Source organism: Chelonoidis abingdonii, chromosome 10 (assembly GCF_003597395.2).
Source record: "Chelonoidis abingdonii isolate Lonesome George chromosome 10, CheloAbing_2.0, whole genome shotgun sequence".
NCBI classification, from domain to species: Eukaryota; Metazoa; Chordata; order Testudines; family Testudinidae; genus Chelonoidis; species Chelonoidis abingdonii.
Window position 1 is genome coordinate 62,194,666 of NC_133778.1, and position 18,507 is coordinate 62,213,172.

Genomic DNA, 18,507 nt, shown 5'->3' on the forward strand with positions numbered 1-18,507 from the left:
ATCTCCCTGTAGCAAGCCACTGCATCATTGGCAGCCCTGGAGACTTTGGCAGACCGCTCATGAAAAAGGATCACCGCTCTGTATGATTTCCGCCATCTCATCCAGCAATCCAAAGAAACGGGCGAGATCCTTTGTCGTCAGACTCCTGGCTTCCTGCCCTATGTCATTATCATCATCATCATCGCTTTCTTTGGATATCCTTTGTCAGTCCAGCTCTATCAGTTCCTCATTTGTCAGTTGCTCAGTGTGCAACTCCAAGAACTCCTGTACATCCGCCTCCTCGAAGCTGATACCCTTCACCAACTTGACAATTTCTTGCTCGAGAGAGGGAACGGCATCAAATCTCACGAAGCTGTGGACAGCATCTGGCCATGCACGGTGCCAAAGGCCGTTTATATATTGCCATGTGACCTCTTCTCATGACACATCAATGTTTTCCACGCCATTCAAGATGTTGTAGAACTTCCAGAACTCCTTTACACTAGGCTTTCCTTCACCTGCTGTCTCCTTAATCAGTATGGAGAATGTCCTCTCTAGGTAATAAGCCTTGGACATGGCCGGCGGACACAGTACAGTACTGTACTGTATAACAGGGAAACATGTTCCAATTCACGTTGGTCCCGAGACATGTAAATGATGGCTATGTGGATCAGGAACAACGTAAATTGGAAAACGTTCCCCTATTGATGAGAGAGGGATATCTGAAACAGCAGATAAGGGGGAGATGTATACTATATCTCTGGACCCTGCTGTCAGGGGCAGGGGCTGAACATGTACCCCTGTATCATAAATCAGATGACTTTTTAATTTTTGATCCTAAAAGGATTTAAAATTAAATGCCTAAGCTCCTTCCCCAAATACATTTTATATTTAACTCTCTGTTTCTGATTAATTAAAGTGCATCTTGGGAGATTAAAGGGTATCTGATAAAGTTTTATAGATTGTTACATAGACAGGGATTGATCATGTGAGGTGCTGAGCACCCCCAACTCATTCTGACTTCAATGAACTATGTGACTGCTCCACATCTTGCAGGATCAAGCTCTTAAGTACAATCAGCACTGTATTTTAATAGTTTTTGTGATATTGATATCAACACGAGACCCAAGTTTTATAGCATTAGGCCAGCCTCCAGCATAGACCATTCGTGCCTCCTAATAATGGGGAAAGGGAGCACAGGTGTCTTCTCTGAGAGACACTTCCAGCCTCACCTCCCGGGGCGAGGGCAGCCAATCCCTGTGGCTCCAGGGGGCATGAGACCACAGGAGTGGGAAGTATGTGCTTCTGGGCCCGGCTGGGGCCAGCTCCAGCCCTGGCTGAGCAGAGACCAGGGAACCTGCTTCTGGCACCTTCCCATCCTGCGCCCAGCCAGGGGACCGCCATGCTCTTCTCGCCTCAAGAGTTACCTGCCAATGGGGTGGGAGCTCTGTCCTTCTACCACTATGCCTCCCTCCGGCATGTTCGGTCCCTACCCGATAGCTGTGCCCAGGGAGTGGAGCAGGATGGAGCCACTTCTCATGCAGCTGAAGTCTTGTTTTGTGCAGCACGGCAGCTGCCTCAGGAGCGCCCAGCTGAAGAGGTGGCAGCGGCAGCCTGCCCTCTCCACTCCCCACCCAAACCGGGCTGCTGGGAATAGAGGCCGAATGAGCAGATGATGTGCTGGGAGCGAAGGGGGAGTCTGGTTCACTCAGCCCCTGTCCCCAGCAGCTGGGTCTGGGTGGGTAGCGGAGAGGGCGGGCCCCCGCCACCACCTCTCCAGCCAGGCTCTCTCTCAGGCAGCTGCCACAGAGCAGTGACCCGGAGCAGTCAACACGAGAAGTGGCTGGTCCCACCCCTTCTGCTCCCCACCTGGGTCCGATTGCCAGGGACGGGGACCAATCATGCTAGGGGGCAGATGCAGTGGGAGAAGGATAGAGTTCCTGTCCCTCCCCCTCAGCAGGCCAAGCAGAAATCTGGGGGAGCACTTGACCCCATAGATCCCCCCCACACACATCACCTGTGCACTGACGATGCAAATGCTAGTATTTTAAATATCAAGAATATCAACATCTAAACACTAGCATTTGTGCCTAAAGATCAACTATGTCTGTAATATTGAATGCTAACTTTAAAAACTGAAGTCTATTAAATAAACATGAAACCTTTCAGTAGGGACACAGGGAGATATCAATAAGAAGCGTACCTTTAGCACCACTGAAATGCAATGGAGTCAATGAAAAAAATGTTGGTAGGATAGAATTGTAAAATGGTTAAATGTCTGCCAGAAAAACCAAACGTGGGACTGTCTATTCTAAACTGAGCAACTAGGAATTCTACACTGCACTTCTGATCATAACACTTGCCAACTATCTTTCTTTTCAGATAGAGAAGCTAGTTTTAATTTAAACCCCAAACAGCTGACCAGATCTCATCCTAGCTTTGTGATTATGTGGCTGAGGCATAAATTATTTAGCACTAACACATGGTCTGTCATGTCTTGTTACTTAAGTGTAATATGCTTTTCATCCATGTATACTCAAGAGGATCATCTGATTGGCTGCTGGTGATGTTATCCCCATTTGGTAATCCGCAATGAATCAACAGGGAATAGCCAGCCCATTCTAGGCAGAGTTCCTAGTGCCTTTTTTACAGGTCTGTGCCTAATAACAGGTTTATTCCTACTCATCACTCTTGGGTTCACTGCAGGTGAATTAAATGGTTTTCAATAATTGCCTCAGTGAATGTCAACCATTTTCCATAACAGAAGGTGCAGCAGATGAGCTATTGTTTACCTTTAAACAATGTCCCTTCTACTTTTCAGCAAGCTTGACCTGAATTTTGTGCCAAGGGACCTGGATTCTGCAGCACTCTGGTGCAACTGCTTGGAAATCCTACAGCAGCTTTAAATACACAGACCATTGAGTTTTGTATTTAATCAAATATAAAAATGAATACAGTTAGTACAATTGTTCTGTTTTAATTTATGATGTCTTTATTTTCAGTGTGCTGCAGAATTTTGTACTGAAAATGCATTCTGTATTGTAGGACATGGGGAAGATGAGATTTTTGGAAAGTTGAGGATCATGGCACATGGGGAGGTATGAGATGTGGTTTGGACTGTGGGAAAAGTACATTAGGTGGATGTTTCTTGTAAATGGATCAGCAATGAAACAGTTAATGCTGCCCTTTAAACTCCCACCTTTAGGATTCACAGTTACTATCCTGTTTAATAGGGTAAGCAGCAGAGAATCCTGTGGCACCTTATAGACTAACAGAGGTTTTGGAGCGTGAGCTTTCGTGGGTGAATACCCACTTCGTCTGACGAAGAACGTGTGGTAACTCCTTATGCTAAACAATGTTTCCCCTTGCATTTAGCTGTGACACTGAGTACCTTTCCCAGACCTGAAGAAGAGGACAGTGTAGCTTGAAAGCTTGGCTCTTTCACCAACAGAAATGTGACCTCACCCACCTTATTTTTCTAATATTCTGGAACTAACAGGGCTACAGCAACACTGCATACAAACCAGATTTTCTCCCTTTTGCTGATGCCTTCCAACTGCATGCTGCAATTCATGGGGCGAGGAAGGATTTTGTCTTGTGTGATATATGTGAGTTCGCGGCTGCTACAGTCCATAACTCTGTGAGATGGAGCTAGAAAGGGACTCGAGCTGGGAGCAAAGCCGCACTAGAGCTAGTACAGAATACGCAGGGCAGGGCAGGGTGAACACCAGTCACACAGCAAGAGCTTCGTTAGGCCAAACGTAGACACTCGAAACTCCAATTTAAACTGGACTCGCATGCTAACCAGCCCGCCCAGTCTGGGGGGGTGGGGAGCAGAACCAGCCACGGCACCGAACAGCTGGGCACAACCTCCATTTCTGGCATCAGCTGGGCGCTGGCACCTGCAGCGGGCGGAAGCTCCTGGCTATTCCCCAGGTACCGGCCTGCGCTAAGGGCACACAGGCGGTGGCTGGGGCTACAGGGCGCCCGCCCGCCCGCGGGGCGCGCAGACTGGCGGTGCCGGCCTGCTGGACAAGGCCGCAGCTAATGCCGGGGGGCTGATGGTCCCCAGTCTCCCGGGGGCCGGGAGAAGCCTGAGCGAGAGAAGACGCTAGCGGGGGAGGGGAGGGGAGGGGAGGGGAGGCTGCGAGCGGGCTCCGCACTTCTCGCGAGATAACAGAACTCTCTGAGAGGCTATGGCCGCAGGTAGATGTTCTCCCGTTGCTGACAGCCGCTCTCGCGAGCTTTGTGTGCCCGGAAGCATTGCGGCCACGCGGCAGAGCGGAGGGAGTAGTGTGTGCGGCTAGAGCCGAGGAGTGGGGGGTGGGGAGTGGGTTCGCCACGTCCTGTACGGGAGCCGCTAAGGGACAGAAGCTGCTGCAGGATCCGGCCAGATGCCCAGCGCTGCACGCAAGAGCCAGGAACGCGACCGAGCTGGCATGGAGCCGCCGCCTGCTGATGTGGGTCCGGGCGGTGTGAGGGAAAAGGCCCTGGGTCCGGGGAGCTGGGCCGCCCGTCCCTGGAGGGGTGCTTGGGCTGCCGTGAGGGACGGGGGCATTACCCACCCCGGGAGGCCTTCGGGGGCTGCTGGCTGCAGAGGAGGCCCTGGGGGAGGGGAGGCAGGTGTACCTAAGGTTCCCCCCAGGGCAGGGAGCGGGGAGCCAGTGCCCACACCACGGAGATGGCTTCGTGCTCGCGTCCCGCTCCCCCGGGCTCCCAGAGGAACTATACCCAGCCTCAGGCGTTGGCCTGTGACAGAAGCTCCTCCCGCCCCTCCCAGGGGACAGCTGCATCTCTATTTGGAGATCTCTGTGTTTATACGGCCCTTCTCAGTCTAGTGTCTGAGCCCCCAAGAAACGAATGGCTTTTTATCCTTCATGGGGTTGTGTCATAGGTGTGTGTATGACCGGAGTCCTCTCACGAGCAATGAGAAACACTCCAATTCTCATGGGACAGTCAGGTACCAAATCAACACCTCAGTGTCCCCGCACCAAAATATGAGTTATGGTAGCATCCTGGTGGCCTGGGAAGCATTTGTCTTACACTTTGAGATCACAGTCAAAGCTGAGGAGTGGTAAACCAAAGTCTTTTTGCATGTAAAGAAAACATTACCTTAAACTACAACCGGGGTAGGCAACCTATGGCACGCGTGCCGTTTTTCAGTGGCACTCACGCTGCCCGGGTCCTGGCCACTGGTCCAGAGGGCTCTGCATTTTAATTTAATTTTAAATGATGCTTCTTAAACATTTTTAAAAAGTATTTACTTTACATATAACAATAGTTTAGTTATATATTATGGACTTCTAGAAAGAGACCTAAAAATGTTAAAATGTATTACTGGCACGCAAAACCTTAAATTAGAGTGAATGAATGAAGACTTGGCACATCACCTCTGAAAGGTTGCCAACCCTTGGGCTACATCTACTCTACACTTGAGGCTCTGAGATTGATCCACCGGTGGTCGATTTAGTGGGTCTAATGAACACCCACCAAATCGACAACCGATCACTCTCCAGTTGACCCCTGTGTTTTGCCCCCCGCGAGAAGAGTAGGTAAATTGCCGGGAGAAAGTCTCCCATCGACCCCACCCCATCCTGCAGTGTAGACCCTGCGTTAACTCAACCTAAGGTACGTTGACCCCAGCTACATTATCTCGTAGCATAGGTCGACTTACCGCAGTAGTGTAGACATAACCTTAATAATGGCATGTGGGCAAACATCAATAACATGTACCCAGGGAGTGACTTGTTTAATTTTAAAATGTGAAAAAGGAACCCTTCATAATTAATTCTGGGCTCAGATGGCTTCACTAAAAACAACAGAAACTGGTAAGCCTCTGTTAGCTGCAATTAAATGTACACAACTGCCAAAATATTCCAATAGAATAAGAAACTTGCCAAATCAGTTCACTTGTCAGGCACACACCTGAGTAAACTGATGAACTTTACTTTGTTCCCTGGAGATCTGCAGATTTGGGCTTCAGGGGACTAAGAGGGAAAATGGATTCCAGGATTGGGATCCCTCTATTTATAATACCCTGTTCCCATGCATTTAATCTTGAAGCAGTTGTCAGTGGTACATCAGCTCATCTTGGCTATCATAATAACACATAGGGAAGCTTATAGGAAATAATGCTATAATTATTTTAAATTACCCTGTTGTCCTGACAAGGGCCAATTGACTATGCAATTATTTTTACATGCTTTAGTATACATTTTTTTTGACACAAATAATTTTTGTTTGTCCCCTCCAACACCTTTTAGGATTATGCTAAGGAGAGATATGGCGTGTTACCACTGATACAATCACAAGAGAAATCAGGTCAGTTACAAAAACAAAACAAACTTCTAAAACAATTAATACAATGTTGGATACTTGTGGTGCCAGTTTTGAACTAAAACACTTCTTTGCTAGACTGTTTTTCTTTCTCCCTTGTCACTACTTGTCTCCCTATCCATGTCCATTTATACTACTACATCACAGGTGTCAAAAAAAAAAAAAAAAAAAAATTCATTCCAATTGTTACTCCGGAATTATTGCTTTGAAATGTTAAAGGCTCTGAAAGCATTTGCATTGATCTGCAAAGACAAGTGATGAAATATTAGACAATAAAATATGGATGTCACTCAGGCCAGATCTACACTTAAAATATAGGTCAACATAACTACGACACTCGGGTATGAAAATCCAGTCCCGAGTGCTGAAGCTATGCTGGCCTAACCCTTGAGGTGGATGCAGCTAGGTTGATGGAAGAATGCTTCTGTCGACCTAGCTTCTATCACTCAGGAACATGGTGTTCCTACAAAAATAGAAAAATCCTTTCTGTTACTGAAGGCTGCATCTACCACAGGGTTATGTTTGCATAGCTACAGCGCCACAACTATGCTGCTATTGTCCATGCAGTGTGGACATGGCCTAATATGTTAAAATGTTAATTCTTTAGCAGGGAAAGGTCCACAGATCCTCACGCTGCCTATTCAGCTTGTTTGCAGTACTGGAAGTAGAGACAGATCTTTCAGTCACTGAAGCAACCTAAATGTCCCTCGAAGAATCAAGAGTTTTTCTCTTTGTCTCCCGCTGCAGGCTTGACTCTTTCTCAGGATTAAAATAAAATTGCCTTGTACAATGTTACTGTTCTAAAACTGACTTAGTAAAATTTAAATTAGTTCAGCAAGTCCTAGGAAATGGAATAGCATTTGTTCCGTTGGTTTGGAGTAAGCACTCTGTTGAGATATTGCAGCAGCTAACTAGCCATATAACTATATATGTACTTACGGCCCTCATCACAGTACATGAGCACCTAACAAACATGCATCTTTATTCTCACAACACCGCTGTGAAATAGGGAAGTATTCACATTTTACAGATTGGGTTCTGAAGTACAAAGAGACTTAAGTGACTTGCCCAAGGTGTCGCACAGTCTGTGACAGAATGAGGAACTGAACCCAGGTCTCCTGTGATCCAGCACCTTAACCACTGGACTAGTCTCTGCTCATAGCCTTAGATGCAAGAAACTATGGCAGAAAATAGTAAAACTTCAGGAAAAACCTGCCCCTTGTACATATCCTCCATAATGGATTGTGTAAAGGGAGATCTTTACCTTTTCTGCAGAGAGACCAAGACTTGGCAGTTGCTGTCTCTCCAAGAAAGTGATTGTGTGGGTTCTCCTCAGGGAAATGCAGAGCAAGGCAAGCAAATGAAGAGGGGAGGAGAAAGAGCCACAAGAGTAGCAGCAAGCAGTGCCTCCCTAAAATGGATCAATGGCTACATGTACATTATGAGCTGGGAAGGTGAGTCCCAGCTTGCATACAGATGCTTGTCCAAGCACTCATCTGAACTAGCACAATAAAAATAATACTGTAGCTGCAGCAGCACAGGCGAACTGTCCCATGTACAAGCCCGCCTGAAACCTATGGGTACATACTGGGGGTGGCAAACCTATGCGGCTGCTGTTCTCAAGCCAGAGAATCCAAAGGCTGTAGGAAGCTGCTGGATACTACATCCATAGCCACTGCTGGTGGTTGCAGCTCTGCACAAACTATATGGGGTCACCGAAGGACAAGGAACTGACATATCAAGATATACTAACAAAGAAAAGGTGATACATGTTTATAGGCCAACTCCATAAGGATTGCCCAAGCTGCTTTTCTTCCTGTGCCCTTCTCCAGGGGGATGCTGACTACCCCAGCAAGCAGATCTGGTGTTCCAGAGCTGCTTGGTTTGGAGATTTGCACCACAACAGAGTCCCAAGAGCAGCTCCCTCCTGCTAGTTTCAGACCTTCCACCAAGCAGCCTGGTGGACCTCCTTACCTTGATAAGGTGCAGTACTCTTCTTTGCCTTTCAGGGAAGACCCTGCACCAGAGATCTCAAATCCAAAGAAACCCCAGCAGAAATGCTGTAAAGGGGGAAAGTGCAGGAGCTATGGGAAATGCAATAGATTCTGCTTATTAGCAACCTCTTGGTTAATAGCAAAAAGTTGCCATTGTGCAGCAGTTGCCAATAAGCAGAGGGCAGGTTTGTGGGGCTGCAGTTGGGGAAAGAAGTGCTGGGATGTGCCTTCCCTGGCTGGAGGCCCTTCAAAACTGCCTATGGATAGGGAACAGGAACCTCGATGCCAGGCTTTCAGTGGGGAGGAGGGGTTGTGGGCAGGGCAGCATCTGGGGGGCATGAGGGCAGGTCCCTCTACCTGTTGTGGGTCTGGAGGGAAGCTGTGAGCAGGGCAGCAGCAGTGTGGGGTATTATGCAGCTCCATGGGCCCCCAGCACCCCTGCTGTCTGTGGAAAGCCCTGGCATCCCGGCTGTAGCTTCTCTCTCTGCAGCTGCCCAGCTTACAGCCCCCCTCTCCTAGTATGCAACACTGGGACTCCAGCAGGGGCTCCCCCATTAAGTGGGGTATAGGTATCCCAGCCCCTTATTTCTGTGTTCTTGATGCAGGCAGATTTGTGGCATGTTCTAGCACTTCTTTCCCTGACTCTAGCTCTGCAAACTTGCCTGCATCTGGGCCCTTTCCTGCCCCTCTTCCTCCCCCCCAAATGTTCTCAGTATCGAGCATTGCCAGTGTCAAAATCCATTCCACTTGGTATTGGAGGAGGTAGTCAGATCTGAGTGGGAAAGCCCCTCAAAACAAAACAACTCACAGAAGAAGATAGGAAACTCTATAATCACAAATCTAAGACCAAGGTAGATGCCATTTTCTCATTCTTAGTTTAGAATGTGGCAACATAGGAAGGGAGGCCTCTTACCAAAGGACTCCACTGACAGAAGAGGGGTCTTATTGCTTAAAGGAAATTATAAGACTGGTTTGGCCCTAATAGCGTCAGCAATATCTGCCCCATGGTATCTACTCCATGGTATCCTGCACAGTCTTGGAGGAACTACCGTTCAAGACAAGAGAGCCCATAATTTGGGTGCTTCCTTCTTGAAAAAGTTTATAGTAACTGTTCTTCTCTGACGTCCATATGGACACACTCCCCTTCTCAACCAGAGTCATGAATTACAACATGCTATATGTAGTCATGTGGCTTTGCATGTGGAAAATCATCATAGAGGGTAAACTGCTTCTAGAAATTGTTTAGAAAATCATTGGGTAAAATAGTGGCAGAGACACCAACAGAAATAAATAAATAAATAAATAAATAAAAAGACAGTGACTAGACAGCACAGGAAGAAATACAGACCATTCTACAGAGAAACACATTTTTTTAGGAATCATCCTAAACAAAGCATGACATAAGGGACAGATTGTCCTACCTTACATGAGAAGAAATTGCAGACCAGTGATGCTAGATTTCCTATATGATCCTTGAGAATATGGCAAGACCTGCAAACCCATCAATTTCCAGGTGGATTAAATGATGTATATTGAAGACATACAAACCATGGAATAGGGTTCCTCTGTCATGAATTAGAACAGACTCCTTAAGATAAATAGCCATGTTCTTGCCCAAAAGAGTCTTACAGACACATCTGTAACGGGGCCATATAGTCATCAACCTATGGTTTGGCAGGATAGTGCCTGGTGCTGTAGTTCTTCAGTAGATGAGTTCAAGTAGGAAAAAAGAAAACTTTGTTTAGTTCATCAAAATTAATACCCTGACCCCCAGAAATTCTCTTACTTTTAAAATCCCAGTCTGAGGATTTGTGGATTTTGCCTCACTGAAAAATAGGACATTTTGTATATGCTTATCTGAAAATGTTTTCTTCAGATTACAAGGTCCACAGAATCAACATACCTTAGAAAAGTTGGATTTATAAGGAGAAACAATATTCGTTTACAAGAAAAACAGTGGAAAAGTACTTTCTTGTCTACATGTTCAGCTGCTCAGATCTTCTCACAAGTCCTTACAGTTGTAGTTTGCCCTACAATCTTTCTCCCTACAGTTGAACCATGTCATCATTTCCCTGCTAAAAGCTTTTGTACTTTAAAGAAAGTGTTTGGTGATCACTGTGTGTCGGAAGGGCACAGTATAAAAACATCTAATTGTCTTAATATGGTAAACTGTGGAGTACTAATATTGTCTCTTCCTTGCCTCTCATTATGGATTAGTCTTTACACATCTTACTTGATCTCAGTGTGACGTTGAATACTGTTACTCATGCTATTTATCCAGCACACTCCTCTTTGAATACTTCCTTTCCAGTGTCTCTCATTTCGCTTTTCCCTATGAAGTGCCTTTAGGTTTTTGTCAAGAACCATAGAAATTGACCATCTCCTCCTGAGGGGGTGGTATAATCTTTAACCTTGACTATCACTTTTAGGTCAAGGCCTTCCTTTTTGTCTTTATTATCCATTGGCTTCTAACTCCCCACTAACTTCCCACTCTAAGTTTAGATTCTGAAACTGTCTGTTCACCTGGATAAAAAGTCCTTTTTGGCTTGTGTCTTTGGCTGTTTTTGACTAGGGTTTTTACTTAGCTCCCTTGACCCCAGGCATATTTTTTCCCCATATTTCATGTCTTAAGTTTGTTCATTATTTTGGAACATTACTAGAATACATCCTTCTTTGACCCTCAGTCACTTCCCAACCTGTTTAATGAAATTGCTTCTCCTTAAATTTAGTGGCATAAATTTTCAAAAGCGATTTTGAATACTTCAGTTTTTTAGTGCCCACGTTTTGAGACATCTTAGTTGAGTAACCAAAATCAATAGTCACTTGATAATTAGCCCGAAAGGTATGGAATGATACAACCAATTTATTCTCCCAGTCTAGGAAACAGGGCTATTATCATCCCACTATATTCATGGATTCTTATTTCTCCTCAAATCTAAGGCCTGGTCTACACTACGCTATTAAACCGATTTTAACAGCGTTAAATCGATTTAACGCTGCACCCATCCACACTACACTGCTCTTTATATCGATTTAAAGGGCTCTTTAAATCGATTTCTGTACTCCTACAAAACGAGAGGAGTAACGCTAAAATCGATTTTACTGTATCGGATTAGGGTTAGTGTGGACGCAAATCGACGTTATTGGCCTCATTATTTTACAGTAGCTACCCACAGTGCACCGCTCCAGAAATCGACACTAGCCTCGGACCATGGACGCACACCACCGAATTAATGTGCCTAGTGTGGGCGCGCACAATCGACTTTATAATATCTGTTTTATAAAATCGGTTTAAGCTAATTCGAATTTATCCTGTAGTGTAGACGTAGCGTCTAAGTCAAAATTGTTCTGCTACTTCACACAACATTTTCATAGGTATTCCTCTCTACTACACTGATCTCATACCCATCTCCTCCTTCAGTCATGGTCTGTTTGTAACTCTATAAATTCAGTCTCTCTTCTGCTAATGTTGGCAACCCTGCAGCTGTCTGATGTTCTCACATCCCATTAAATCATGTCTTCAGAATCTTTCCTGTCTGCTTCAGGCTGTGACTGCTAATTAAACCCAACTGACTTTCCCTCCCTTTAGCCCATTTCCCTTTGCTGTAACTACTTGCATCTTTACAGCCTTTGAATTTCAGCTTTTTTCACTCAACCTTCATCAGTCATCTTCCACTCTCTGCCTTTTATATTTATACAGCACCATAGAAATATCAGAAGGCACAGACCCTGCCTCTAGGAATATACAATCTAAATTGGGCAAACACTGATAAAAACAAAGGTTTTGGGGGAGGAATGAAGGAGCTTGGTTTACAATAAAGATTGACTTGTACAGTTGATACAGCTTGTTTTATTGGTTAAATTTTTCCTTGTTTAGTATAAGGTCAGACACAAGAGAAGCTGGAGTGGAGTTAGTGGATAATAAGTAATTTAATAGTGTGTTTTGAACAACAGATGAGGATTTTTGTCATCCTAAGAGGAAGTGGCTGTTTTGGGTTTAGTGGACAGTATAGAAAAAAGGCATAGCTGCACAAGTGGGAAGAAGAGACAAGGAACAACAAGGTGAAAATAATGGGTACAGCTTAGGGAGTGAACAGGACAGTAAATAGAAATAAAGGTTGGTGTGTAGGCAGAAGCAGAAAAGTGTAGCACCTTGAAGGTGAGGACGTGGAGCTTGAGTTTGATCTGGGAAAAGACAGCCATTAAAGGGACTCCTGGGAGAGGGGACATAGTTGGGACAGCATGAAGGAAGGATTGTTTTAGCTACAATTTCTTGGATGCCTTGAAGAGAGATGAGGGTCAGGGTTACAGTCATGCAAGGCTGATTGTTCTTGGCTTGAACAATCAGCATGTTCGCAGAGAGAGGATAGAAGGGTGAATTTTAGAAATGTTAGAGAAGCAACAAGCTACAAAAGTAGCAGTGTTTACTTCTTGAAAAATAGTTTTCTTTATTATTCCTCTCTTTGGAGCTTGTTTTATTACCCTTTCTATGTATGGTGAAATAATTCAAATTCATTTTTAACTGTATAAAAATTCATAGCAAAATGTGAGTTGTCTGATGAAAGCTGGACCACTGTGTATAGTAAACTTTTAGAAATGTTAATTTAATGCAGATTGCTGGTCATGTCTAATGCATTAGAGATTTGTAAAAAGAGTGACGTATCAGTCTGTCTTTATGTTAGCTCCTGGAAAAAGTTGTAGCTTTGAAACTGTGGTTTTAAATTAAGGTAATTCTAGTTCTGCCTAAATATCAAACTTTTAGAAGTGCTGGAAACTAGAGGTTGCACCATTTGCATATTTGCAATAGCAATACTGAAATTCAGAGATAGGGAGTTGTTACTCAATAACACCCTTTCCAGCTGGGTAGATTTTCCCTCTGAGTCCTCTGTGTACTTTCATTTTGTAGCTCTTTGTTTCTATGTGTCTATTATTTGCAAAGGAATGACTAGTTCTTTTCTATTTGGAGGAGTAGTGCTAACTGCAAAACAACTATGAATGTGTTGCTAACAGAATTTTACGTGAAATGATATATATGTTACCCAGAACTATCTTAATGTACTCATGTTGTAAAAAAGAAAAAAGAATTTTCCAAACCAAAAACTTAAATCCCAGAAATTAAATCTCAACTCAAAAGAGAATAATACCATTGCAGGGCAAGTTGTGAAAGGTATTCAAAGGCAGAGAGGAGTTCAGAATGGCAGACAGTAACCTGGAGTGGGCAAGCGATGGGAGAGTTCTGATGGAAAGGGAAACTCGGAGTAGGGATGATCGGGTTTCTAGTTAGGGAAATTAAATTTGGTATTTGGAAAAGGTGGATCCCACTGAATGGAGAAACCTAGAAACAGGAATTGAGCTCTGTGTTACCTTAGATTGCCGGTATAACATATCTCTTGTGAAGATAAAACCATTATCCCTTTTAATGAGTAGCAGTTTTAACTACATATCAACTATGAATGATTAGATGTTATTGCTAGAATTTGTGGGTTATAAAAAGTTACTTATACTGTAACTGAACATTAGATACTGTTTAAAAATAAAAGTGAGTGCTCAACATTATTCAGCAAAGTTACAGCCAAGAAATTAGGAAGAAGTACAATTGAGAAGACAGGTAGAAATAAAGCTATTCTCATGGAGTTACTGTATTAACTGGTTGCGGCAGTGTGAAGTGTCAGTTGTCTGGTTAATTAATCCCTTTAACTATGGATTTATTTTAAAAATATTTTCCCCAATACTTTAATATGCTGCTTTATGGGCCATATTCTGCCCTTGACTGACCACACACAATTCCCGTTTACAGGAATTTAAAAAATAGATACGTATAGTCTTTAGAGTTTTATGAGATGCACAGAGGCATGTAGTAAGTGAAGTTCTCGTTCTTAACTGACTTTCCATTCTTCATTCCAAAGTAGTGATGGCTTAAAACTTAAAAGCAATATGCATTGCTTCCAAAATTGCACTTCAATCAAGACACTTAAACCATTGTCTTTATGAATGTCCCTTGTATCGTTAGACCATGTTAGTGAACACATTATGGAAGTCTAGTGTAGACAGTGCACTGTATAACACATAGTAAGCTAGTGAAGCCTAGGAGGAACTTGGACTTTTATAGTGTGTGTTAGCATATGTTCACTAACGTGATCTAACACCACATGTTTAAATCCTAATCTAGACAAAGCCTTAATTTTCAGAGTGGCCTTTGGTTTTCCAGTGTCACTTCTTCATTCTTGGAATTTTTTCCTTTCTATTTCGCAGTCTCCATTTGGCTATAGTTAATCTAACATGGCACTTCAGCACCAGCCCAAAGATGATATACAAATTTCTAGGCTTGTAGGTTATGTCTGCACAGTCTGTGGGAGTGAGCCTGGGTTGGCTAGAACTTAAAAAAAAGCTGTATATTCAGTGCTTTCAACGTGTGGTTTGCACTGATGCTCCGGCTCTGAAGCCCACCCCCTCCTAAGCTCAAGAGCCTGAGATGCAACTTCAAAGTGCTGTCTATACAGCTATTTTTACAGTGCTAGCATGAGCTGTGCTAGCTCAAGTCTGTCAGCCTAGGCTTGGAGGCTCACTCCCATGGACTGTGTAGATATACTTTTAAAAATTCAGCCTCTTTGGATATTTAAGCACCTAAAGATGCAGAAACATGTCTAGTGGGGTTTTCAAAAGGACCGACGGATTTAACTCCCAAAGTATAATGTGGGAATTCTGACTCTAAGCAATCATTGTCACACCTGTAGAAGACTGTATGTTACATAGAGATTGCACTTGCAAGGCATAAGCCCTGTTCTTCCACAGCACCCTGGACCGTATTTTTAAAGTTATTTAGGCCCTCCATGTCAGTATTGAGTTATATAAGTTTGGGTTTGCTCATGTAGAATTTTTTATGGATCCATCCATAGCTCTGTAGTGTTTCTGGTTCATGCTTTTTTGCAAGTACACCTGCAAAATAATTTGCCTGTTATAAGGTTTTACATCTCCAAAGGGCTGTAAAAGCATTAATTAATTAACAGAGTTTGGAAACTGATGTTCAGCATGAGTTTCTACCTACACTACTTCTAATCTCTAAACTCATTTAGACCTCGTCCCCAATGACAATTCCAAGTCAACCTATAAACTAGGCTGAACCATCTTGAAGCTAGTTGATCCAAACAATTTATGGCATGTTGCAAATGGGATTGGGGTGTTTTTAGTGCTTTTTAACACCCATTAATGAGTAATGGTTTTGGTTTTGTCATACAAAGATGAGCAAGTGCTGTAGAGAAGTCTAGTGTTTGGAATGCAATGACAAACAATATTTATATTAAGATCAGCATACCAAAATAACTTTTTCATTTGATACAGATCGAGTTTTGGTTCGAATAAATGACTTGACAGTAGAGAAAGCTGATGAAGTGGTTTGGGTTCGTGGCAGGATTCATACAAGCAGAGCTAAAGGTGAGATGCATCCAAGTTTTTTCTTGTTTTGGTTTTACAATAAACTGAGTATTTTGTATTTTCCTTACAATGTCTCCTTCACCAGAGAAAAGCAACATTATAAAACTTCTACTACTTATGTATGTGTCACAAGAAAATACCAGTTTACTTCCAGAATTTCACTATCCTTTTTCAAAACAATTATTGGCACTTATTTCACATTTAAATTTTAGTTGTCATAAAAACAATACAAATTAGAGTATGGCAGCTGCCATCTTGCTGCCCTATGTGATAATTAGAGACAGTAGCAGTCTCTCTCTCTCTCTCTCTCCCTGCCCTCCCCTCACATAAAATGTTTGGGAGAAGAGAGACTCTGAGGTTGTTCTTTGTTAAACTGGAATCTGTATTGAAATAGCACATTTTGCTGTGTGTAGCATTGCTTTTACTAAGTTTACTTTGTAGGCAAACGGTATCCAAGAGTTTTAAAAAAGACAGTCTTAGTCATTCTATTTTAGTTGAACTTTAGAGATTTGTTTAAAAACATACTTTCATGGCTACATAAACATTCAGATTTCTAAGCAAAACTGAATCAGATTCCAAATTGCTGCACAGACCAAAATCACTCTGCAAGCAGAATAATTAATTTATGGCTTAGTTTTTGTTGCCATCTTGTCCTCTAAAGGAAACCAAACCATTTTAGTTTCAAATTACCAAAGAACTTCAAATTAAAACAAACGAAAAAAAATCATCTTTCTCAACTGAGAGAAAGGGAAAGTCCTCTGTAGGTCCTGAGTACTATGGGCTGTCACACAAGGCTGACAGCCATTTTTCTTCACTGGAACCAGAAGTCCTCCCTTGAGATCCGTTTGCAGTGTGGAAACTGAAATAGGCTTTGGCCTTTCAGGTTACATCAGACAATGACAACTGTTGGGCTGATTTCAGCTGTTTTTGTCTATTCTGTTGAGAGTTGATAGTCCTCCCCAGATTTGTTGAGTAAAGAACATAAAGAAAACGGTCCTCAGAAATTACACGATAGTAATCTGAGAACAGGAAAAAATGCAGAAGGCAAAGAGGGGAGAAGAGTTCAGTCCAAAAAATTCCCTGAGAAACCAGTTTAGTTAATCTTTCTGTGGAGATAATAAAAAAAAGAGAATGAGATAGAGAGAGAGAATAAAAAGAGAATGAAAGGGAGAGAGAGCTTGTTCTGGTTTCTCTTGCTTTGTCAGAGTCCTACCCTCAGATCAGAAAATAACCTTAAGACAATTAGACTCTCTCTTTATATGGTTTTTAAAAGTTTTAATTTGTTCTCATTTAAAAAAGTTAAATTTAGGGAGATCTGTCTTGAGTTATTTAATTGTACTCCTGAGTGCATTCTTTGACAAAAAATTGAAATTTCTGCACACAATATTTTAAAATGCTGCAAAATTCTGCAAGTTTTATTTGGCAATAAATAAATGTAGAGGCTCCAGCATGGGAGTGAGGAGGGGCTGCACAAAGGTGGGAGATCACCTTGCAGCCTCCCTACCCCCAGGACACGGACTCAGCGGTGAGGCTGCACCCAACGCTGATATAGCACAAGGCCTGAGCCTGCCCCAGAAACAGCCACGGCTCTGTGCCAGGTGCATCAGGTGTGGGGCAGGCAGGCTCAACCAGGGGGGATCCAGGTGGGATGAGAGGATTCTGTTCGGGACAGTCTGGGTGCAGACAGCACCATGATAGCATTGCCAACTTAATCCCCAGTGTAGATGCAGCATGTCAACATGGCTGACTTCGCTTAGGGATGTAGAGTTCCTATACTAACAGAAAAACCCATTCCATTGATGTTGGCTGCATCTACATTATGGGGTTATGCCAATTTAGTTACATTGACATAACTATGCCCTAAGTCCTGGGTCCTTAGAGTTGAAGAACACAAGTGAAGAGAAGAATTTATCATTTGTCTTTCTGTATCCACAAATGAATACAATGTTACATTTAGAGTTGGTCACATTTTTATAATCAAAAAGCTTGTCTAAAGAGAAAAATTTCTTTTTGAACAACATGGAAAACATCTGAATTTTTTTCATCTAAACAAAATTAAGAATGATCAGTTGTCAGTTCTTTTGGTTCTGCTTCCTCCTTCCTTTTCTCATTTTTCCCCTCCAGTGGAGAATGGGTAGAGGGGGCATTAAACAAACATTCAATTTTTTAATAGAAAATATTTAATTTTTTTTCGCAGCCCTTGTTCTATTTTGAGAGATGCAGTAATTATATAGAGGCTTATGAGAAAATATGACACCTTACAAGATTGAAACCAGATTTCTTGGCACAGCTTATTGCAAGATTTTTTTTTTTTTCACGCTACACTGATGGAGGCCTGAACATATTATATGGGAAACATCTTAGATATTAAGGTCTTATTTTCACTAGGAAAAAAGATATGCTTTAAAATCCTAGTTTAGACAGGGCAGGTAATATGTTTTAGCTAGCTGAGGTAAATCCTAGGCTCTCCCCTACTGCAACCAACTAACAACTCCAACCAACTAACAAGTATTCAAAACAAACCTTTTTCCTTACGTCGGATCTCTTGCATTGGGCTGCCTTATATTATTTTTTACCCATATCTTTTAGTGAGACTTTGTCTTGGCTATAACAGTATCTGATTTGAACACTGACGTTCTTATTATGGACAAACCTTATTTCCACATGTGAAAGTGATTGAATGTAGGCTGTTAAAGCTCGTTATGAACTTTAAGTTTTAAGGAACATCAAAAGATTTTGATACATGAAAAGAACTATAAACCTAAAT

General features: G+C 42.8%; 1 protein-coding gene across 1 annotated transcript in view; it reads left to right on the plus strand.

Annotated features, from left to right (window-relative positions):
• Window positions 1–3,708: 3,708 nt before the first annotated feature.
• Window positions 3,709–18,507, plus strand: part of DARS1 (aspartyl-tRNA synthetase 1) — a 66,984-nt gene continuing 52,185 nt past the window's right edge. Inside the window, exons 1-3 of the mRNA XM_032782223.2 lie at window positions 3,709–4,439; window positions 6,243–6,300; window positions 15,648–15,740. Of these exons, the coding sequence (XP_032638114.1) occupies window positions 4,374–4,439; window positions 6,243–6,300; window positions 15,648–15,740 (217 nt within the window). The 5' untranslated portion in view covers window positions 3,709–4,373. The remainder of the gene's footprint in view (window positions 4,440–6,242; window positions 6,301–15,647; window positions 15,741–18,507) is intronic.